General features: G+C 38.7%; 1 protein-coding gene across 2 annotated transcripts; it reads left to right on the top strand.

Moving 5' to 3' along the window:
- Window positions 1-4,084: 4,084 nt before the first annotated feature.
- On the top strand, window positions 4,085-23,494 carry LOC113077621 (calcium-binding protein 2-like). Of its 2 annotated transcripts, XM_026249936.1 has the most exons (8): window positions 4,085-4,392; window positions 6,935-6,970; window positions 7,054-7,246; window positions 17,020-17,050; window positions 17,668-17,811; window positions 18,288-18,397; window positions 18,550-18,697; window positions 23,421-23,494. In XM_026249936.1, exons 2-8 carry the CDS (start codon window positions 6,936-6,938, stop codon window positions 23,447-23,449), a joined length of 690 nt encoding a protein of 229 aa, XP_026105721.1. In that variant the 5' UTR covers window positions 4,085-4,392; window position 6,935; the 3' UTR covers window positions 23,450-23,494. The 2 variants fall into 2 exon arrangements, with proteins under 2 accessions (XP_026105721.1, XP_026105720.1); XM_026249935.1 differs by lacking the exon at window positions 4,085-4,392 and having other exon boundaries at window positions 6,920-6,970.
- Window positions 23,495-24,091: the final 597 nt, after the last annotated feature.

Raw genomic sequence — 24,091 nt, 5'->3', positions numbered from 1 at the left:
CACAATGCATACTCTGTCTGTCTGTCTGTGAACTCTTCTCTCAGGGGTTTAAATTAGTCCTTCTCCAGGGATAATCCTGAGCTGGGGACTAACCAAGCACAGCACTCACAGCTTGGTGCCAACTCAGCCACTTCACATTTCCAAATGACCCAATTTATCTCTCCTCTTCATCTTTACCCTCTCCCCCTTGCTGAATTTTCTCTCTCTTATACACCATCCTCTTTTCAAACCTTTTGTCCTTCTCTTGTTTTCACTTATTATTCCTTCATTCTCCTCCTGTTACTCCCTAATGGGGCCTTGCTTTTCATATTGTTGACATGTCATGTTAGTTTTGCTGGAGAAACTGACATGGCTATGATTGATAGCATAATTCCCCTTCTTTATAATATATATATATATATATATATATATATATATATATATATATATAATATATATATATATAATATATATATATATATATATATATATATATATATATATATATATATATATATATATATATATATATATATATATATATACAAACCATAGAGAAAAATGCACACAGTATGTAGACATACAGTGTACAGGTTAGCCCTATTCAACATAAAGGAGTATATCGAGAAATGAAGCATGCCAGATATTACCTCTAGGGCAAGACAGTAGAATGGATTTGAAGGTTACTGTTGTATAAAGAAAAGATAAAAATGCAAATATTAAGAGAAAAAGACAAGAGGAGGGAAGGAAAGAGGGATAAAAATTAATAACATAAATAGAGACATAAATCAATGCTACCAACAGGTTCACAAAAAAAAAAATTACTTACGCAAAAACAACAACAACTGGATGGAAATGTGAGAATGTGTGCAAGAACTAGAACAGTAGAATTCAGGCAGTCATTAAGGAGACAATTACAAAAATATTCTAGTTTTTAATACCTTGAATCACTATTTAATATACCAATGCACTTATATCAAAATTCTGGCTCATACTGATAAGCCTGTAATTATTTTCATGTCATTTTAATGGTAGAGAATCGATAAACAGCTTAAAATTCCACATTACTTCACAATACTTAAAATTAAAATCAGTTGTTTTAAATACTCGAAATTCATTCAGGAATCACAACATTATAATGTACAGTATAACAAGAATATACATTTTTTTAAGAGCTGCTAAAGATTACATATAACAGTGTTACTACTTATTATTAACTTTTTGGTGATTTTCGGTTAAGTTTAGTTGAGCGTTACATGACAGCAAAGTCAATCTAAATGAAAAAAGAAGAGAAAATGATCATGCACAATGAAATATTAGCCAATAGAAAAAATATATAAAAATGGTAATCATTCATTATCATGGTATTTACTGTATCACTACAGTATCTGATATCACCAACATTCGTCCACAGTATTTTCCCAGTATGCTTTTGTAAGGGACATGTGAGAAAGTAAATATAGTATAATATTGAGTAAAAACAGTAATATTGTGAAATATTGTGTTTTCTGTTTTAATATATTTTAAAATGTAATTTAGTCCTGTGATGGCCAAGATACATATTCAGAAGACATTACTCCAGTCTGCACGGTCACATAATTAGAGAAACAATACAATGTGCATGACAGTGGTCTGTTTTTGTGTGTGCGAGTGCTGGATCTATTCATGCATCCCTCCCAGTGTGAAGTCGACGCACTACCAGCTTGAGACATCTTATCTTTTGATGTGTCTAGCAATTTGAAAGCCATGTTTAAAGAAGCAGAATGCTCCCATTATGTGCTTATGCAGAATCATTAGTCGTTCCGGAACATCACACCTAAATTCTAATCTATAACAGTCCCTGTTCAAAAATATACCATGCATTACCCCCAGCCCGCAGGGATGAAAGCACTGCTACCCACTGCACGCTGAAATTTAAACATTCTCACGTACTGCACAGTGTCAATTTTGCTATTTCTTGTATGCAATGTTTGCAGAATGAATCCACATGCCACACATTCTCAGACCCACTTAACTGTACACTGTCATTTCACTGAATATGGAGTTTATGTATTGGCATTGGCAGCAGGAGTTTAATTCGCTGACTCTGGTTATGTTTCTCAGTTTTAAATGGTCCATGTCTATTGGGAGCTCACACTAGAATAACATTATTGCTTGACTTGCCTTTTGGTTGTTTCAGAGAAAGAAAGAAAAAAAGTTGCGAGGGAGATTTGCAATGCAAAATCAACCCTTTTTAAAGCACAGTAAGCATAATCGAGCGTGATAGACTATGACCGCATATCCCAGCCGGCACGCTCACCTCAACATTCACCAAGCGATTAGGAGAGAAAATTGAAAAAAAGGTGAACCTCTTTCTTTTGACAAATGCCATGAAGGACAGCAGGCAAGAAAGGAGGCCAAGAAAACTTCAATAATGACTCTTGCTCTCTTGTTTCAGGCCTGAACGTTGACAGACAGCATTCTGACTCGTTTGCAGTCGATGTCTGAGAAAGCTAATTTACTAAGACACCATGAATTGCTTTCTTATGCTAATTATAACTTATGATATATCATAACAGAAGTACATAAGCTTTTGAAAATGGTTGGCATTGTGTAAGCATGCATAATATTGAAATAATGTGAACCAATGACCTTTTCTAAGAGTCTTGAATACATTAAAACCATCTGGCATAAGTATGCTGAAGGGAATTATGCATAACGTACAGTAGGCTATAGAGCACATTACTTTGCATGCATTCACATATTTTGTAAACATTCTCGTAGCCCTTTCCTAGCCTTGGAGCTAAAGAAACACACAGAAGAGGTGTTTGTGTTCTTTTATTTAGCTGCAAGCATGAATTTGAGATTTAATTATGCTACTTTTTATTATAAAGCCTTATTATGGAATTTAAATTTACCCTGGTTGTAATACTATTTTTTTTTTTTTTATCTTAATTAAAATGTTTAATGATTATCTTTGATACATAGACTGGTAACAATATGAGACTCTGCCCTAGGATTAAGCTCTCTGGTTTAATTAAAAGTCCATGCAATGATGTGGCCAAACAGTTCCTATAAATACATGATCCAGATCTTTGTCTTAATGACAGCCGTTCATTAGGATCTTATTATGTGCAAAAGTTTGAGCTTATTTATGTCACAGTTTGGAGCTGTAATTACATTCATGAACCTTGCAATCAGCTGTCACTGCTGTGTTCCGAGTCTGTTCACACTTTATGAACAAAGTTAGAATCAATCTGATCTCCGGCTGACTGGGTCAAATACTGAATCAGTTCACAGACACAATGCAAAGGGGAGACCAGAGCTAGCCATCACACTTTTTACCCAAGATCAATTTCCGTATAGACGCATACATTAAATTCTTGGCTACAAAAAGGCTATTGATCATCACTATCATTGGCCAGGAAAAAGAAAACAGTTAATTTAACACCATTGAGCTTTTGTATATATATATATATATATATATATATATATATATATATATATATATATATATATATATATATATATATATAAGTGTATTTAAGTCCCCAAATACACAATTTAAAAACATAACAATGTAAATAAGCTGTCACAGAATAAGAATATGTGAATAACAGATCACCATGGTGGCAAAAAAACCTTACTAAAAATTATAAGAAAACAAGAGACAGTTATTACAAATACTGTTGTTATTGTTAACAAAATATTCAAATTAGTTTTCATTAATTCAAATAAAGCAGAAATAATATAAAAAATTTCGCCTTGTCAACTAGCTGAAAAAAAGGTAAAATTTAAATTAAATCTAAACAGAAATATATATCGAAAATGACAAAAGCACATAAAAAAGACCAAAATGAAAATGAACACTGAAAATAAAAAGCTAAATCAAAATATGAACAAATACTATACATAATAAACTTTAAAAAATAAAAAAATAATATTAGATATAAAATAAAACAAATGTATGACCTCTGACTTTTTACATAGAAATGTGTATGACATAACACTTTGTGACAACTAACCCCTGTTGTTTTATATCCATACTGGTATGGTAAGTTATGCAAGATTCAGCTACATTTTTTAAGTCTGTTTAATATAATGTAAATTGAAATGATACAGCCAATATGATTATACTTAAACATATAAGGCAACAGCTGAACTTTTTATGCCGTGCAATCACAGATAAATGCAGAGTAATGTGTCTGTTCCAGACAGTCACATTCACAGGAATACTCGCACGTCTTAAACATCATCGACACGCTCATCTCACATGCTAATCCAAACATATTTAGACAGATTATCACCTACTCAGATTATCAAAGGAGGGTGAAGGGTCACTTTCTCCAGTCAATCCACACATTCTCTCACACGAGGAGGAATTGATTTAAAAGACCGACTCAAGTGGTTCTGGATTGGATCATTTTTCTGAAGGTAAGATGAAAAAATTATGTAGTTTAGATTTTAAAATCTTTATCAAAAGCTTTGCTATATTAGAACAGAAACTGAGAGGAAGAGAAGCAGTCAGACCGTAGTTACTGAAACATATGCAGAAAATAATTGCAGTGATATTAAGGACATGAATGACAGCCATAGAGAAGTGATGAGCCTTTCAATGCAGTCAATCAGATGTAAAGTTAGTCTAGATGTAATTAGCAGCTACTCTAAACACAGCAGCTGATAGTGGATTGTCAGTGTCTGCCAGGCCTAGAAAGATAAATCCCATCACTGCATAGCCGTAATTGCAAAGGAGGGGGCCGGCCTCATTTCAGTGCCATGACACAAAATCTGTAATGGGGATCGATCATGTCAGTCTGAGCGGTCCATGTTTTGTTCTGTGGCTTGTTTTCCGATGTAACCCAAGTTCTAGCAATCTGTTTCAAGTTTCCATGGGTGTTTTCCTTGCAACTGGCTGCTTTAGTAACAATATACAGTACAGTATGGAAAAGTACTATACAAATAACTGAAATCAATTAGATTCTTGACATTAAAAAGTTGAAAGTTTATCAAAGGTCTAACATCATCAACACTTCTGTTTAATTCAGCTGTCAAACAGTAAGACAAAGCCATTTGAAAGCCTGTATCTGATGCCCTTGGCTAGGACAGATATCTCAATGTGATTGAGTCTTTCAGGGTGCAAAAGATTTCTATCTCTGAAGCAGGTCAATGTTCAATCTAATCTGCATCTGTCAGATGGAGTCATTTTTGGAAGGCCAGCTCTGAAAGGTGGCTTCCATAAAAAAAAAAAGAAAAAAAAAATAGTTGAAAAGAATGTCACCGTTTTCAGCATTCCAGCAAACCAATAATCATGTATCACAATTCACATCAAAAAGGTTCGGTATCTTATAACTAGATAGAAAAATGGAGCAGCCTTGCCTTCTTCGCCCCAGCACAACTTTGGCTCTCTTTGACGATTAGTTTGTCCTAGAATTATCCCCACACTCTCTGTTAAATTATTCCAATTAGAGGAATTAGGAGACGAAATTGCTTGTGTCGACGTGCTGATTGACAGCAATTGGTCACTTAGTTTAATAACTCTTGTAGATTAGTGAGGCAGGTTCTTCCTCTCGGTGAGAGTCACTAGTGCACTGAAATAAATTCAGCAAATTACCCAGAGCAGACGGAGCCCACGTACTGTGTTTTAGTATGTTTCATCTCATTTTAAATATGCATAATCAGTTTGCTGTGACTATATGCCTTAAAGACTCAAACGTAATTAGAAATTTTCTGAAGTAAGCATTTATTTAACAAAATTTCTTCAGATTTGAGTCAACATACTGATTTATAAAAGCCACCCTTTTCAGTTCACTACAAATATGATTTGTATCAACCTAGAGGGTTGGTTTCCAAAAGAAAAAAAGAAAACTTAACTTATCTCTTTTAAAAGACATAACCAAATAAATAAATATGTGGACATGAGATAAAGATTTAAATTAAATTATATTATATTTTATATTTAGCTTACATTCATTTAAAGCTTCTCCTAAGAAAAAGCCCATGTTGAACAAAACAATTGCTTTATTGAATCAGCAAGACAAACAATGCATTTGTGGCGCTATATATACATAGAAACAACATATTTTGACATTTATTGAAATCTATACATGAACAAATATTCATAAACACAAATATTTAAGTAGTTTGACAGTGCAAGAAGACTTTTGTTGAAGTCTAAGAAAAACTATTAAGGTATTTTGGTATTTTCTTTTCTATTTAAGCTTTAAAAAAAAAAATCCAAAACCAATGAATGGAGCACAACAGATTTATATAGAATAAAAACACAAAGGCCTTCAGAAATAAATGTTTTTTTTTTTTTTTTTTTTTGTGAATGATTTGCTCTTTTTGAATTAATGCGTGTTTCTTGCGAGGAGCCATTGACAATTTGGGTTCTAATGACTTGTTTGATGGGCAGAGGACAGACAGAGGTTCCCTGCTTTGCTTGGGCATATTAAACTGTTGATTGTAATTTATAGGCTGTCTGTGAGCCTGTCGGCCTCCATTGTAATCTAATTCAGTGCTCGGAGGAACAGTCCGTCCTCTTGGATCTGCCGCTAGTGTGCGTTTGATTACGCCGTGTGTCCTTCTCTTCAAACAGAAACCTTTCTACAAAGGGAAAACAATAGCATCAAACTGTTGCCATTTGAAATGATCATTGTAATTCCAGCCTATGATCTTTCTGACTATTATAATGCCAGGAAGTGACCCAGTAGGCATTTTCTCCATTGGAATCAGCCTTCTGCCTAACTACTGAAATCTAGGGTAAAACAGGTTGCAGTAACTTGGCCAGAAAACTGATGTTATGTTTTATACATGTGAACTTCGATGGATTGGGCATGGTTGCATGAATGTTTAATAAAAAATTATGTAACTACAATGTCAATGTGGACGAACTGGCATACGAAATGAGAAAGAATGACATGAGTAAACTTCTCTGAACATCTAAAATCTTCCCTTTCTCCTTCTCATTATCTACTAGCATGTCTCAGAGGAGTAAAACTTCTTCAAAAGAAAGGTATGGGTGGCTCTAAATCAATACTTGCATCGATTGAGATGCAGTGCAGTGTGGTCAGTTCAGCTCTTCTTTTTCACTAACAGCTCCTCGGGTCCTACATCCACATCAGATGCTCATCCTCCACGCTCTGCTCTTCGAAGCTCCTCCAAAGACTCGAAAAACTCAGGTCACAGGGATTCATCTGGCAGTCAAGGACGGCGCGGCAGTAGATCTTTCAGCCAGAACTCAGCTATCGCTGCAGCATACACACAGTACCTTAATGCTCTCTTTGGACAGGTGAACTAGAGTAGATCTCACGATGTATTCTTGCTGTTTTTGTTTTTGTTTTCTTTCTTTTTTTGAGTGATCTCCATTTAAATTACTACAATAATTTTGAACAGGTGATAACTAATAAAACATAAAATAACATGCTATTTTTCAGTGTACCTTGATGCAACATTTAAATTATTGCAATAATTTAATATTACAGTATTGTTTTATTATAAATATATATATATATATATATATATATATATATATATATATATATATATATATATATATATATATTTATATATATATATATATATGTTCATTTTTGTTGAAGTTTTTGTAATTTTTAGTTGTTTTCCCATTTTTATAACTTTATATTTTTTTGAATATTTCTATTTAGTTTTTTATTTATTTTTTTTACTTTTAATTTGAGTTATTTAAAAAATCTTTAAATAACATCTCTTATTTTCATTTAAATAACATCTCTTATTTTCGTTTACATTAAAGTTTTTCATCTAATATTTATAATAGCATATTTCATATTAAATTATAATATATTACAATATCACATCTAGTATTTTATTTTAGTTCAATTGTAAAAAATAAATAAATAAATAAAATAGTTTTAGTTTGCAATAACAAGACTGATTCTGCATTATTGTATTTACAATCTTATATATCACTGGACAGTATCACCACATTACTGAAAAATAAATAAATAAATTAATATCCACTCTAAGCAGGTCTTAGCTGGCTTTAGATGGTCTCCCATCTAAACCAAGATGTACAGCTGGTTTAGTGGGGCGATCAGTCAGACTGACCGAGCTGAAAAGTGCCCAAAATCACTCTAAAACCAGCCAGAGAGATTAACTAAAACCAGCAAACTAGCTTAGACTAGTCTGAGATGTTTTTACACAGGTGACCCATTTATAGGTGCCTAATGTTAGCCTGTTTGTTTGATTGAGAAAATACTGCTGTCTGTCAACACACTACCTTCCTCCTCAATCAGGTCATTCACTAGTTCACGCTTACATATAATTAGCTGAGGTATGGTATGCGTATTTGGCGTGCTGTCCGGGGAAGGGCTCCGAGCTCGGGAATTGCCCGAAGCTAGAGTACCCCCCCTTCCCCGTATATTGTAAAGTGAACTTGAAGTGAGGAGATGGGGTGGAGGAGGGATGCTGATAAACCGTCAATGGATAGAGGTAAGTCAGCGATATTTATACTGTGGGATTGATTACTTGATTGAGGTCCACCTGTGATGATTAGGCTAAGTATCTGACGCGCTCCTCCCGAATCTTCATAGATAATTACATTTCACTAGTTCACGCTTACATATAATTAGCTGAGGTATGGTATGCGTATTTGGCGTGCTGTCCGGGGAAGGGCTCCGAGCTCGGGAATTGCCCGAAGCTAGAGTACCCCCCAAAAAGGCAAATGTACGGGAGGACAGCCGCCAGTTTAAATAATGCCCCCCAAAAAGCAGAGTACTGGCGGGGGCTGATTTGGTTTCTGAGAAGTTATCTCGTTGGCAGGCTGGAAGGGCCTACGTACTCCGGAGGGAGCGACTTGGGCGTTGAGAGAGTAGGCCCTACCAGCTGCAGCTAGTGAACTACGTGGTTGTTGGCGCCCGGTCGGTAGGGCTCGGGCCGATGCTCAACTGGAGTTTTTTGGCGTTGGATCGGTGAGCCCTGCCGGCCGATGAGGAGGAGCGGCGTGGTTGTGGTGCCCGACCGGGAGGACCCGAGTTGCCTCGACCGGAATAGGTCACGGTGTCGGCGTACGGGCCCTACTGGCTGATAGCCCCTGCTATTCAGTGGGTGAAGGGCCTAACGCTGACCGAGAGGGCCCATGAAGCCTCCGACAGGAGATTGAGACTCAGGATGACGGACGTCTGGGTCCTCTCGGTTAGGCAGATAAAAAGCTTTTGGGCCAGCCGACAAGGAGGACTCTGGCAACATCCGAAGGGAGATCCCGACTCACGGCATCGGCTGGATGAGATTCACTTGCGGCTGGCAAGCATAGGCCCGTCCGGGAGACTCTCGCCAGACGTCTGAAGGGAGCACTCGCGACAGACGGGTAAGCCTCGGCGGACGGGGAGGGTTGGAAAGGAAAACCCGACTGGGAGGACTCTCGCAGCATCCGATGGGGCCTCAAACTCAGAACATCGAACGGGTAAGCCTCGCCAGACGGGGTTAAAAGATGTGAGAGTAGCTGAGGGTAGCTTTTTTTTTTTTTTTTTTTTTTTTTGCAGGATTTGGCGAGAGGACGAGACTCATGGCGTCGGACGGTTAAGCCTCGCCTACCGTCAAATGGAAAGGTAAGTTGTGTGGCCGAGAGACTGTTGCCGACGTTCGAAGGGAGCACACACATCGAACGGGTAAGCCTCGCCGACCGTAGGGTGGAAACGTAAAGCAAGTCTGTCCAGGAGGCTCTCGCCAGCGTCCGAAGGGAGCACACACATCGAACGGGTAAGCCTCGCTGACCATAGAAAAGGAAAAGGTAAGGTTGTCTAACCGGGAGGCTCTCGCCGGCGTCCGAAGGGAGCACGCGCATCGAACGGGTAAGCCTCTCCGGATGGCGGACAGAAAAGGTAACGATAGGTGGCCAGGAAGCTCTTGCCAGCGTCCGGCGGGGACAAACTGGGTGAGCCTCGCAGGCCGTAGGATGGAAAAGGTAAGTTTGCGTGGTCGTTAGGCTGTCGTCGGCGTTTAAGGGAGTTTGCTACTCCTGGCAAGAGACGGTTTAGCCTTGGTGACCATAGGAAGGAAGGAGAGTTTATTGTGTGTTAGGTACTTGCAGCATTCAAGCAGCTTGCTTGTAGGTTAGTAACCTGAACCACACAGTAGGGTCGTGGTTGGCTGGCCAGGAGGCTGTCGCCGGCGTCCGATGGGAGCACTCACATCGGACGGGTAAGCCTCACTGGCCAAGGGTGGAAAAGGTCAGGTTGTCTAGCCAGGAGGCTCGGACCAACGTCCGATAGGAGCTTAGCTCCAGGAATCGAACGGGTAAACCTCTCTGGCTGAAGGACGGAAAAGGTTGTCCGGCCGGGAGGCTCTTACCTTCGTCCGACAGGAGCTGAGCTCCCGGATAGAACGGTTAAGCCTCGCTGGCCAAAGGACGGAAAAGGTAAGGTTGTCTAGCCGGGAAGCTCTCGCCTACGTTCAATGGGAGCCTTGACTCCATGCGTTGGGCGGGTAAACCTCTCCGTACGTAAGACAGAAATGGAAAAGCAGGTAGCCGGGGGCTTTCACCTACGTCCGAAGGGAGTGTGAGCTCCTGGCAACGAACGGGTAAGCCTTGCTGGCCGCAGAATGGAAAAGGTGAGGTTGTCTGGCCGGGAGGCTCTCGTCAGCATCCGATGGGAGCTCAAGCTCTTGGCATCGAAGAGAGAAGCCTTGCCGGCCATAGGATTGAAAAAGGTAAGGTTATCTGGTCGGGAGGCTATGGCCAGCATCCGGTGTCTTTTTATTTATCATTTATTTATTTATTTTCTATATTTATTTTAATTTTATTTATTATACTTATTAAAATTGCGACACCAGATGGGTAGTCTCTCCAGCCATCGGAGGGAAAATTGAGATTGTTTTATCTGCGAAGAGCTCGTTAGTGTTCGGCGAAAGCGTAACTTGCGGTATTGGATGGGTACATCTTGCCATCGGAGGGAAAATTTGTTGGGCTGCAATGTACTCATTGGTGTTCGATAGGTAGATGTCGTCGTTTTTTTTTTTTTTTTTTTTTTTTTTTTTTTTTTTTGGTTAATCGGCCTATTTTAATCGGGTAAGCTTCGCTGGTGGTCGGATGGAAAATCCAAGATTGGTTAAGTGGGAAAGCATCTGGCAGGATTGTAATACTTGCGATGTCAAACGAGTAAGCTTTGCTGATAGTTGAATGGAGAAGGCAAAGGTTGGTTCAACCGGGAGCCCTCTTGCAGGGCCTGGCAGGGAGTTCGATACTAAAGATGATTTATTTGTCTACGAGGGTAGACGCTGTGAGGCTTACTTGAATAATTGTTTAGCAAATCCAATGAGCTGCTTCCGATAATGAGTCCGAAAAATCTTGGTGCAGTCATAGTATCCGAAATTAAGAGTGCAAAAATAAATTGGATTTCCTGTGCCAGTGTACCCCAAATAGGTGCCATGTATCGGCAATGTGGTCATTGTCAGCACGTGAGATCGATGGTACATATCGACGATGTAATCGTGCATGGGTGGAGTAAGAGAAAGATTCTTTATACTTTCTGAGCTTACTATTTACCATTTTGACCATGCGGGTGCACGAAAAGAGCCTATGGAATCACCAATAATCAAACAAAAAATATATATATACTTTCGGACGTACTGATACACTGGTATTAAGTATAAGTACTATATTTAAATACTGCTAGTTCATGTAGTCGGCACTACGGTCATCTAGCTTGTCCAGTGAATTTTTTTTTTTTTTTTTTTTACCTACGGGCTCACATCATCCTTTGAGAGCACGGGCGAACGGGAAATGCAGTGCTGAGATGGGATGACGGAGCAGTTTGATAGCCAATTTAAGGTAGGCCGCCTAATGATTTTTATAAAAAACGTTGGTTGGAAAATGGGCCTAATATTGTCTTGGCTATTGTCGATACATGATGCTATCACCGCAAGCTCGGATGCATTGCATGCCTTTAGGCAGAGGTGATGTGTGGTATTTATTTATTATTTTTATTTATTTATTTATTTTTTATATATACATTTAGGTGTAGGAAAGGCTCCTGCGGGAGCAGACGCTGCTACAGCAATGGGGAGAACTGGAAAAGCTCCTGCGGGAGCAGACACTGCTACGGCAGTGTGGAGATATAGGAAAGGCTCCTACGGGAGCAGACACTGCGTGTCAGTGAGGAGGTGTAGGAAAGGCTCCTGCGGGAGCAGACACTGCGCGGCAGTGAGGAGGTGTAGGAAAGGCTCCTGCGGGAGCAGACACTACGCGGCAGTGAGGAGGTGTAGGAAAGGCTCCTGCGGGAGCAGACACTGCGCGGCAGTGAGGAGGTGTAGGAAAGGCTCCTGCGGGAGCAGACGCTGCGCGGCAGTGAGGAGGTGTAGGAAAGGCTCCTGCGGGAGCAGACACTGCGCGGCAGTGAGGAGGTGTAGGAAAGGCTCCTGCGGGAGCAGACACTGCGCGGCAGTGAGGAGGTGTAGGAAAGGCTCCTGCGGGAGCAGATACTGCGCGGCAGTGAGGAGGTGTAGGAAGGCTCCTGCGGGAGCAGACACTGCGCGGCAGTGAGGAGGTATAGGAAAGGCTCCTGTGGGGGCAGACACTGCTGCGGCAGTGGGGAGAACGGGAAAGGCTCCTGCGGGAGCAGATACTGTTGCGGCAGTGGGGAGATACGGGAAAGGCTCCTGCGGGAGCAGACACTGCAGCGGCAGTGGGGAGATACGGGAAAGGCTCCTGCGGGAGCAGACACTGCAGCGGCGGTGGGGAGATACAGGAAAGGCTCCTGCGGGAGCAGACACTGCAGCGGCGGTGGGGAGGTACAGGAAAGGCTTCTGCGGGAGCAGACACTGCTGCGGCAGTGAGGAGGTACATAAAAGGCTACTTGCTTCGGCTGCTGTAGATGTTGGCTGTGGGAAGAGTAAAAAAGTGTTAGTAATATTTGATGGGGCAAGCTAAAAATGGATGGGTAGCCTACTGTGTTACCAGCTTAGCAATTTGTTGCCTGATTTGACAATTCCTCAGGCCTTGTCCACCTTATTATGTTCCTGTTGGAAAAGCATCTTTCCTCTCATTTGGCCTCCGGGCTCTTTAGACGGACTCCCGAGCGGATACGTTTGGAACGCTGTTTTCACGTTGTATTATAGACTGTGGAAACAGAGGCTTTTGGAAACGATTGAGCATGTTTAGTCTTTTTAAGGCGTTGTACCGAAAGACATGATTATAGCAGTAACGTTAACCCCTTACCAGACACCCCCCATTTTTGGCATGGAGGCAGAAATTATATACCCAAAATAAAGATGTTTCTGTTCGTGATTCTTTCTGACTAGATCCATGATCAACATTTGTCCATGAGCTAACACTTTGACGTTTACCGTTCAGGAATAGGAATAGTTTTCCTGACATGATGGAAAATTAATCACTGGAATTATGTTTTATCGAAATATTGGTCAAATATAAAGCCAAAGTCTTTGGACTTCAATTGATGCGCGGTTTATCCAGATCAAGTAAGAGAGTGATGTTTAACGTGCTGTAAAAATGAAACGTAGACTGGGGGCGTTGGCGATGCTTGCAGCAAATGGGTTAACAGCAGTTATGTGCTATTTGCTTCCAAGTGGTTTCTAAAGAGATTTACTTTCCGTTTTTTTTTTTTTTTTTTTTTTTTTTTTTTTTTTTATTACGGTCCTTAAAAGGCGATGGTAATTTTACTCACACTTGCTATCCTGCATCTAAACGCGAGGGCAGATGCGTTTTAGATTAATTTTGAGTGATCACGCCAGTGAATGGTAAAATAGGTCCCTAAATGATTTGGTCCTACCAGGAGACTTGCATGGAAATGAAAATTTTTAAAATTAAATTAAGCATTTAGCGGGCGCTTTTATCCAGAGACTTAAAAAGTTTTTTTTTTTTTTTTTTTTTTTTTTTTTTTTTTTTTGAACTTATGTCTGTATCATTTCGGCGAGGTTTAAAACGTGCGCGGTAAGGCGAATGTAACAATAAAAAAATAATAATAATAAATAATAATAAGAATGCATTTTATTTGTAGAAACAAAATGCCAAAAGCAATACAACAATTCATTAAAGACAGACAGTCTTGAATAAATGTGACTTAATCGACTTTTTTTTTTTTTTTTTTTTTTTTTTAAATCGCCCAACATAGGTGCATATCTGACGTGCAGGAGAAGTACATTCCATAGCTTAGGGGCTTCATATGAAAAGGCTCTTTGCCCCATGGTCTTTAGCTCACGTTATGGCTGGTGAAGTGAAAGAGAGTTAGTAGAGCGAAGAGAGCGTGATGGAATAGAAGGACTGATGAGTTCACAAAGATGCTCAGGTGCAGTCCCATGAAGTGCCTAGTATGTTAAGATAGAAATTTTAAAGTCAATTCTCACGTTTACGGGAAGCCCGTGTAATTGTGAAAGAACCGGTGTAATGTGTTCGCGAGGAGAAGTATAAGCGTGCGGCAGAATACTGAAGCTTGCTCGACGATTTAGCTGGAAGGCCTGAGAACGAGGCATTACGATAATCTAACCTAATGCCTTTGGCTTCGTGGTTAAAAGTGGCATCATCATCCGACGGAACGGTGGATCTGTAGTCCAAATCTATGCGGGATCCACACCCCGGATCAGCGGGTGGCGGTAATGCACCTTTACGTTGGTTTGCCAAAACCACCATAAAACGCTACTAGAAGAAGACAGAACTACGTCAAGACGTAGTTTAACAAAACTTTAGCCGCAAAACTGCTTTTAGATGCAACACTTTGAAAGCGAACTGCCGTAAAAATCCAATGAAGAAAAAGAAGAACCTGTTTTTTAGCGTCTTCGCCTGGAAATGTATTAGTCTGCGCCGCTAGAGGAAGCGGCCTCACGCTGCCACTCGGCCGGAACGCCGTGGTGAGAGACTGAGCCGTGGTTGGATTCTTTCTGCTGCAATCCAGCGCTCGACGAGAGCTCGGTCTCGGGCGGCACGATCGTGTATCGAGCAAGAAGAGCTCGGAGTTGCACGGTCTATTGGCCACGATGTGTGGCTTGGCGAGGATAGCAGCTATCGCGATGACGCTTAATGCTGCTCAACGGCCGTGTTTGGCTGGGTAGGAATGATTGCGGATCCGGCAAAAGCAGCAGGTCTTATAAATCCCCTGTTTAGCGCTCTTCGTTGGTACGAAAATTGGGTCTGTGATAAGGTGACTGACGAAGCGAACCAGCATGCTGATAAACCGTCAATGGATAGAGGTAAGTCAGCGATATTTATACTGTGGGATTGATTACTTGATTGAGGTCCACCTGTGATGATTAGGCTAAGTATCTGACGCGCTCCTCCCGAATCTTCATAGATAATTACATGTAACAAGTGCCAAGTCAAAAAATTATTTTGGTACACTGAAGCTCAGCCCTAAGCTAGCATCTTGCTTCTGCTTTTAAAAACGATGCTATGAATCTGTCACAAGTCTCTGAATCATAGTCATTTAAACTCAGACGCCCTTGATTATATTTTCAAGAGTACGTCTGGAGAGCAGAGAGAGCCAGCGAGCAAGCGAAACCCAGAAGATGGAGACGCTGTAGAATAGTAAGACAGAGATAATGGATAGAGTCTAAGAGACAAACAAGACAAACCAAAGAATGCACAGCTTAAAGATCCATGGCTTCTGCTCAACAGAACTGGAAGAATGAATGAAATAAAAACAGATAGACAAGGGACCCTATTAGCATATATCCAAGGGTAAATAGCCTGAAGCAACTCACTGTTGCATAACTGCAACCTCTGCCAGAGAAGTCTATGAGTAATGCATTATTTTTAATAATAAATATGTGTTTTGGGGAATTTGGAGGTCAAAAGTCCAAAGCATGCAGTGAATGTAACGTTTGAAGGACAGCGATGCCCTTGGGCACCAGCTTTACAAATCAATTAGTAAAAGTTTATTATACATTCCCATTCCACATTGGATTAACACTGAAGTTACGAGGTTATCAAGTTGGCCAAGTGCAGGAACAGTGTCGTTGGGTGAAATTAAAGTTCACGAGTGTCATTTGTTTTGATGCTAAAATACTTCATATGTAAGCAATTTAAAGATTATTTATGGTGCTATAAAATAATTACGATGATTTGATTAAAAATTCAGACCAATCGGACACAGAAACACTGGTTCAACCAATTGTATGTGTTGGGGTAGGAAAGATAATAAAATAACACATCTTAAATACTAAACTGATAAATATGAAACAAAATTGAAATACAGTTAAGAAGGCCAAGACTGACATATGCTTTTTCTTTTTTACTACGAGAACAAAAACATTGGATTTTTAAGACAGGAGAGTATTCAGAAAAGCTGCTTGAAATTGACATTTCAGACAGCTTGAAATTTAATTTCATGAAACTATTGGCTCCATTTTTTTTTTCAATAAATTATTTTCATGTCAAAGACTATGCGAAATCTGTTAGATTATACAGTGAAGCTACATGCAAAGTTTGCTTTAAAAAATTACATGACAAATATGATAAATAGTGTACTAGTGTGCTAGCAGTATGTTTGTTTGTAATTAAGTCAAAATTTTTGTCAACCTTATTTGTATTGCATATATGTTTATTTGTATAATTGTACATTAAAGCATGCATATGTGCATGAATCTAAATAGAACTTTATGCAAGGATATATTTTTTCGAAATAGAGCATTAATAACAGTTTTTAAACCATTTATTTCCTAAATGTTATTTCTCTTTTTCCTTTAACACACATTGCCCCTAAGCCATATACACATTTAATGTTTGCAAAACGAGTTAATTATTTTCCCCCTGAATCTCTCTGCCGTTCTTTGGCTGTATGAGTGTTAACATGAGGCATGGCAGGGCATGTTATGGTGTAATCCAATTATACAATCCCACCCCGCTCTATGTGTCATTGTCCCACTGAGCAGCTTTGATAAGCATGCTAACATCACTTATTGGTGATTAAAAATGCCCAGTGTCTCTAAGGACTTTCAGCTCTCATGCTGTAATAATTTCCATATTTAGCAGTTTTTTTTTGTCACAATTTTTTTTCCCTCTTTGTCATTTTGCTTTTTCATCTCTCTGTCCTTCTACCTCTCTCTGACTCTCTCTCTCCCATTTACTTTCATCAGGACAGAGATTTACTGCCAGAGGAACTAGATGGTATGTACAGAACATGCATATTTAATATCCGAGACTAGCCTAGACAGACACAATACAATTGCAGACACAATCAGCATAAGATAAATAACTGACAAAACATCTGACACAAATAAATTTGATTAAAAATGGATTGGTATTGTCATGAATGGTTAGTGGCATACAGCGGTTGAAGACAAGCTGCATTAGTAATACCACAGCAGTGAGTCAGCCAATACACGGTCCTATATCCTATACCAGCAAAGTCCTATAGATTATATACCGTAATTTGTACAGTATGTGGCATAATGTTAATGTTCTAAAGTAAGTTTAAAACCATAATCTTTGTGATTGTGAAACTTCATTAACATTAAAATAAACATATAAATTAAACGGGAGTAGCACATTATAATTAACAACAGAACACACACACACACACACACACACAATGTAAATACATTTTAAATACTAAAACTAGTAAATCAAATTTTATCGATCAAAGAAGGCTAATGTGGGACAAAATCCATATATGTAAGTGTGTGTGTTGTCCTTTCATAACACCTAAGCCAAAGACTCTATACTGCAAATTGAAGAAAAGTTGAAAGTGGGATTACATTTCTTCTCCTTTCTTCTCCTTTCAGAGCTGCATGTAGCATTTAAAGAGTTTGACTATGACCAGGATGGGTATTTGCACTACAAAGATGTTGCAGACTGTATGAGAACCATGGGATACATGCCAACAGAGATGGAACTGATTGAGATCATTCAGCAGATAAAAATGAAATGTGTGTGTTTCGGTTTATACTCTAACCTTTTGACCTACTCTACCGTTTAAAGGTTTGAGCTCAGTGAGATCTTTTAAAAAGTGGCAATGCTTTTATTCAGCAAGGATGCATTAAACTGATCAAATGTGACAGTAAAGACATTTAAATTGCTATTTTCATAAAATGCTGTTCTATTGAACATTCTATTAATCAAAGAATCCTGGGGGAAAAAAACAATAACAAATCAGCATGTTATAAAGATTTCTGAAGAATATTGTGACACTAAACACTGGAGTATTGCCTACTTAAAATTTTAAATCTATTAAAGTCTGTTAAAATATGACCGTTTTTACTGTATTTTTTTATCAATAACTGCAGATTTGATGAACATAAGTGACAAACATAAAAAAATCGAACCAATCCCAAACTTTTAAACGGTAGTGTATGTCAGTTTAAAAGTAAAGATAAATGTGTCTATGGTGTGTTTGTGTTTATAGGGGGAGGTCATGTGGACTTTGATGATTTCTGTGAATTAATGGGGCCCAGGATGCTGGCTGAAACCGCTCATATGGTGGGTCTAAGAGAGCTGCACTGCGCTTTCAAACAGGTGTGTATGCTCTCAAACGGAGCACACTTTAAAGTGAACATTAAATAGAAAACAAAACCCCTCGTCAAAACGTCGTTACATTGCATCTTTTTCCAACCCATAAATGATATTAGCTCTTCATAAAATTCTGCATTCCTCTGTGCCTCTCTTAGTTTGACTGTGACGGTGATGGACGGATCACCTTTGAGGAGCTGAAGGAGTCCACAAAGACGCTACTCGGGGAGAAACTGAAGAAGGGAGAACTGGAAGAAATTCTGACAGACATCGATCTCAACGGAGATGGGAACGTGGACTTTGATGGTAAGGAAGGCAGCATGCTTTTGAATGTACTGCTCTGTTGAGCTGATTAGATCATAGCTAAAGTTCACACGACTCAATGAGCAGTAAACAAACAAAAACGCAAAACAATAACCATTTAACTTGTGTACAACAAGTCACTAAAGACAATAACAAAACTCTAGAGTGCCATCTAGTGGCAAGCTGATAAAACAGCAGCAGCCCTCTTTTCGCTTGAAGTAATGGCTCTCGGGACCTGCTTTTCTGAGAATATATGGGTAATTTGTGTAGCCTGGAGGGTTAAAAAGAGGTTTAAAACTGAGGGTGTCCCCATTTGAACACACTGAGACCAGCAATCTTGTACTAAAAGTGGACTGACTACATTTTTTTATATTCATATGTCCCTCATAATGACATTCATTATTGGGCCTCACTTTTACAACCAGGTTAAGTTTGCTCTAGGGGGGTACCTGCTATATTGGTGTAACCCTGAGCTGACCATTTATCCCAATATGGAATAATATTCATTGTATTTGCAATTGCTTTTTTTTTTTTTTTGGATGCATACATTGTGACATAAACCAAATGCAATTTTAAATTTTGCATTTGTGTTTCCATTTTCTTTTTTGTGTATGTAACATGTCTGCCAAATTTTTAATGGAAAGTAAAGTCCATTTGCTATTGGATTTCCAATGTCTTGTTAAGATTCTGTCCTTTTTTGGTATAGCAATAGAAAATAACATAATTTCTATTACTTTCTCCACGTCCTGCTTTTGCACTTGGATTTCAAATGCCTAGCACAGTCAGGAGGCTGATGTTTATTGATATAATCAGAAAGTATGCAATGACCAACTACTGGTGGAAAACAAAGCATTGTTAATCATTTCTATTAGGAAAATGGGGAATTTGCAAATTTTTGCAAAAAACTCAAAAATTACATAAAGTCGTGATTGCAGTCAGTACAAGGTGCAGAGTGGTAAAGAGTCATATAATAGATTCAAGAATGTATGGCATGAATATCATCATCACACAATGAATTATATTGATGAATTAAAATCAGAGAATCACTAGAAACTTGTGATGAAAAATGATGCGAATGGCGTGTTGTCCATGTGACTGTGCTCACTATCCAAGCGATAAAAAAAAAAAAGAAATTGGTAGTGACATTTATTCACAGCTCATGTTCAGTTCGTAGGAGGATGCTCTGAATTCTGCTTCATTTCAGAATTTTATTTAGTAATATATTTTTTACATTTATTCATAAACTATATTTGTATATTTTGGTAATTTAGAACATGCAACCACAATTATGTGAAAGACTACTGACTTGACAGTTGTCCACCAGACAATCATCAACACCCTCCACAATGAGTGTAAGCCACAGAAGGTCATTGCTGAAAGGGCTGGCTGTTCACAGAGTGCTGTATCAAAATATATTCATAGAAAGTTGACTGGAAGGAAAAAGTGAGGTAGGAAAAGTGCACAAGCAACAGGGATGACCACAGCCTTGGGAAGATTGCCAGGAAAAGCCCATTCAAGAACTTGGAAGAGCTTCACAAGGAGTGGACTGAAACCTTGACTTCTTCAACTTGTACAAACTTTTCATCTTTGGTAGTGAATCTCACCAACTCTCTCACGACAAGTGAATCACAATTTCAAAGCATGTCATTGGCTGTTCATTACTGATGTCACACTATCATGTGAACATGCTCCATTAACTCAGTATCAAACCTGAGTTGACAGAGAAAGTTGATGATCAGCTTTATGGTACCAACAAAACTGGATTGGACTGGTTTGGTTTTGTCAACTCAAAACTAATCCTGTAACCCTGAGTTTGTTCAGCCACCATCATAAGCCCCGGATCTCTCTTTCCATGCAATATTTAAATAAGTCTTTTGGCATTTCGAGGACATGCTAATCATATAACATTCTGATCAGAAGTGTGTTTACACTTGTCTTTTCAATGTGTATGTGGACAACATCCGGATACAGGTCACATGTTAAAGGGTTACTCCAACCCAAAAATAAAATTTTGTCATTAATCACTTAAACCCATGTTGTTCCGAACCCGTAACAGCTTAGTTCGTCTTATGAACACAATTTAAGATATTTTGGACGAGAACCGGGAGGCTTGTGACTGTCCCATTGACTGCCAATAAAATACACAGTCAAGTAAAAAGGCTCAGCAGAGGTTGTACTTCCTTCGTCAACTGAAAAAGATAAACCTGCCACAGGCGCATATGACACAGTTTTACTCAGCTGTAATGGAGTCAGTTCTGTGCTCTTTTATAACTGTCTGGTTTGGGTCAGCCAGCAAATCAGATATAAGAAGACAGCAACAGACTCTGATAGATCTCTGTGCACTACAACATCTAGGCATAAAACATATTTTTCCCCATGCCATCTTTATCTTAAACAGCTAACATTTATTATTATTACCTGTATTCTATAATTCATGCATGTAATTCATTCTCCATCTCTAATCATTGCCTCTCTCTTAAGTACTATGTAAATACATATGCATATTTTCTATACATATATACATATACAGCTGTATATACACAATAACGCATAAATAATGCACACATTTGTACATAAATCTTCGGTCCCAGATTCATACACATTATTATTATTGTTGTTAAGTCTTATTTAAATGTTTCTGTTCTCATGTCAGATATGTATGTATATATGTATCCATGCATGTATGTAACAAAATCTTCCCACAACAAATTCCTTGTGTTTTTGCGCAAACTTGGCGAATAAAGCCGATTCTGATTCTGAAATATGCAATGCATTTTACTGAGCATGAGGACTGTTTCCTGTAAGAATAGCCTACAAAGTGATGTTTTATTTTAAAAAAAATGGTAGGAGCAAGCGCAGATAATCAATGATTCACTAATCAATTCACTATCAATAACTGCACCACCTATCCAACCACCACGAGAGAGAACCATTACAAATACTCATAGCAGCCTTACATCATTCGGGCTGATGCAGAGCTTGGAGCCCTCCCCTTGAGCAGCAAGACAAATACTTTGGCAGACATTGGCAAAAGTTCAGGACACAGAGTTGGAATAGTAAATAGGTGATTATCTCTTACTATTACAAAAGGGTCATAACATATAAGACATTGGAAATTTTGGAATTGGAATTTCCATTCAAAATTTTGCAGACATGTTACATACATGGAAAAGAAAATGGAAACACAAATGTGCGATTTGCAATTGTTTTTGGATTATGTCAAAACATATAGGTCCACAAATAGAAAACACAATTGCAAATACAATTTGCAATTCCTTTTGAATATTGTCTGTAATCCCAAAACAACAAATATCCAAAACAATAGTGTTAGTGTTACTGTGTATGTGTGTGTGTGTGTGTGTGTGTGTGTTTATACGTAATATCACAAATAATCCTACAGGGGACATTCACCCCCCAGCAGTGAAGTAACAGACACAACTAGCAAAATTATGCTTTCTTGATTTTTAATTAAAATGTATTTATAAATTGAAGAAATCTGTTTATCACAACACAACAACAAACTGTAAGCGTCTGCTCACTTCACTCAGTCAGGTAACAATCTTTAATCTCTATTATATATTTTCCACATATTAAGTTCAGGGGAGCCATTTAGAGCTGGAGAAAACAAGCTAAATGTGCAAGAATTGGATACATATGTGAACTTCTGAAACAAACTTTTCACAACAACTTTCAAGCCAATACCGTGGTATCTGTTGATTTGTACGGAATCCCTCAAGTGACATGATCTCAGGAAAAAGCCTCACACCTTCACATTCACGAGAACAGGGCTGCATTCAGCCCCAACAAAAATGGTGCTAAACATTTTTTAAATGGAAACGTTTTTGCATTGAACACCCTGTTCTGATCACTCAAGACTTGCAACTATGGCAGATGAGAAGGCCATTCTTTGTGTTCCTTTTGAAGAATTTTCAGAGCCTGATGAAATCGGTATATACTGCAAAATATGCTCGATGTTAGTCACTGCCCTTTCCATCCAGAATAAAAGAGAACATCCCCATCGAGCGAAGGGATTTGTGGAAACTGAGGTTCCTAATTATAGTGATCTAAAATTTGCCTTGCAAACATTTCAGGTGAAGAATAATCCACGTCTTGCCTCCAAGACTGTGTTATGATCTATATGACCTTATTATTTTTATTGTGAGTACTAGTCTTATCATTGTGCTATAAGATATTGTAATATTTACCATTATATAATCAAAGGGGTATAGAAAAATTATGAAAGTGTCATTCCATAATACAATAGCAACATACATAAATATGTGCAGTATTTTTATGTTACATTAATCAGTATTTAGCACACCTTTTCTAAGGAAAGGATATGGACTAGACTAGAAGACATTGCAATTACTAAATGATATTTAGACAGACTTTAAGTTCCAAATCTATACTTGTGCTCTTATTTTAATTATTTTGCCTTTAAAGTAAATAAACAGTATACTTGCAAATTACATTGTGCAAGCGGTCTGTTTAATACCACGTGGTTTATATACATGTTGCTGCTGACTGGGCTGACATTTTTGACCAAACAAGAGAAAACGTATCTCGAACCCTGTTGCACACTGTTTCCAGGAAAACATGTCGTTCAAAACGGTGCACACCGGATTGAGCTTGAACTTGTCCCAGATGTAGTCGAAGTGAACTAGTGGAATTAATGACATCAATTAAACTTACACGACCTGACAGTTTTGCCTCTGTTTTCTTTCAGAGTTTGTCATGATGCTGTCTCTCCGATAGCTGGATGTTTGATGTTTTTTCCTGTCCTACCTGAGCGCTCAATCACGGATCATCAAACCTTTCAATTAAGTTAATACGTAATAAGTATATTTGTATTCAACAAGATCTGAAGCTCTGTGAGAACATTCTGGTTATTTGATGCAGGGTGGTGGATGATTTAAGAACAGGGGCCCATTTCACAAAGAGGCTAAGTGAAAACTCTGAGGTGCCTGTGATATTATAACACTGATAAGAATTACATTTGTATCGAGTCTGAAGTAAGCAGACGGCTTTTTGGCGGGAGCTGTTGCCATGGTGAATCGTAATATCGGCGCTCCATTGGTAATGGCTTTTTATAGTTGTGGTGCACGTGCTTAACTCAGAGTCAGTCAATTTAGAGTTGATTAAACCAGCTCATTTCAGCTGTTCTGTAACCGAAAACTCAGATTTTCCCATCTCAGGGTAAGTCAACTCAGAGTTCAAGTTTAAAATCAGAGTTTGGTTGAACCTCCTTAGTGAAACAGGCCCCAGGACAACGATGCTGCTATGAAACATGCTGCTGTTGTACAACCAGTGACGCTGCTGCCACCTAGTGGAGGATATAGGTAACGATAATAATAATAAGTTATTTTGAATATTAATAATAAAAATGTTATTTGTTGA

This window comes from Carassius auratus, unplaced genomic scaffold (assembly GCF_003368295.1).
Source record: "Carassius auratus strain Wakin unplaced genomic scaffold, ASM336829v1 scaf_tig00022917, whole genome shotgun sequence".
NCBI classification, from domain to species: domain Eukaryota; kingdom Metazoa; phylum Chordata; class Actinopteri; order Cypriniformes; family Cyprinidae; genus Carassius; species Carassius auratus.
This window is presented reverse-complemented; position numbering and strand designations above follow the sequence as displayed.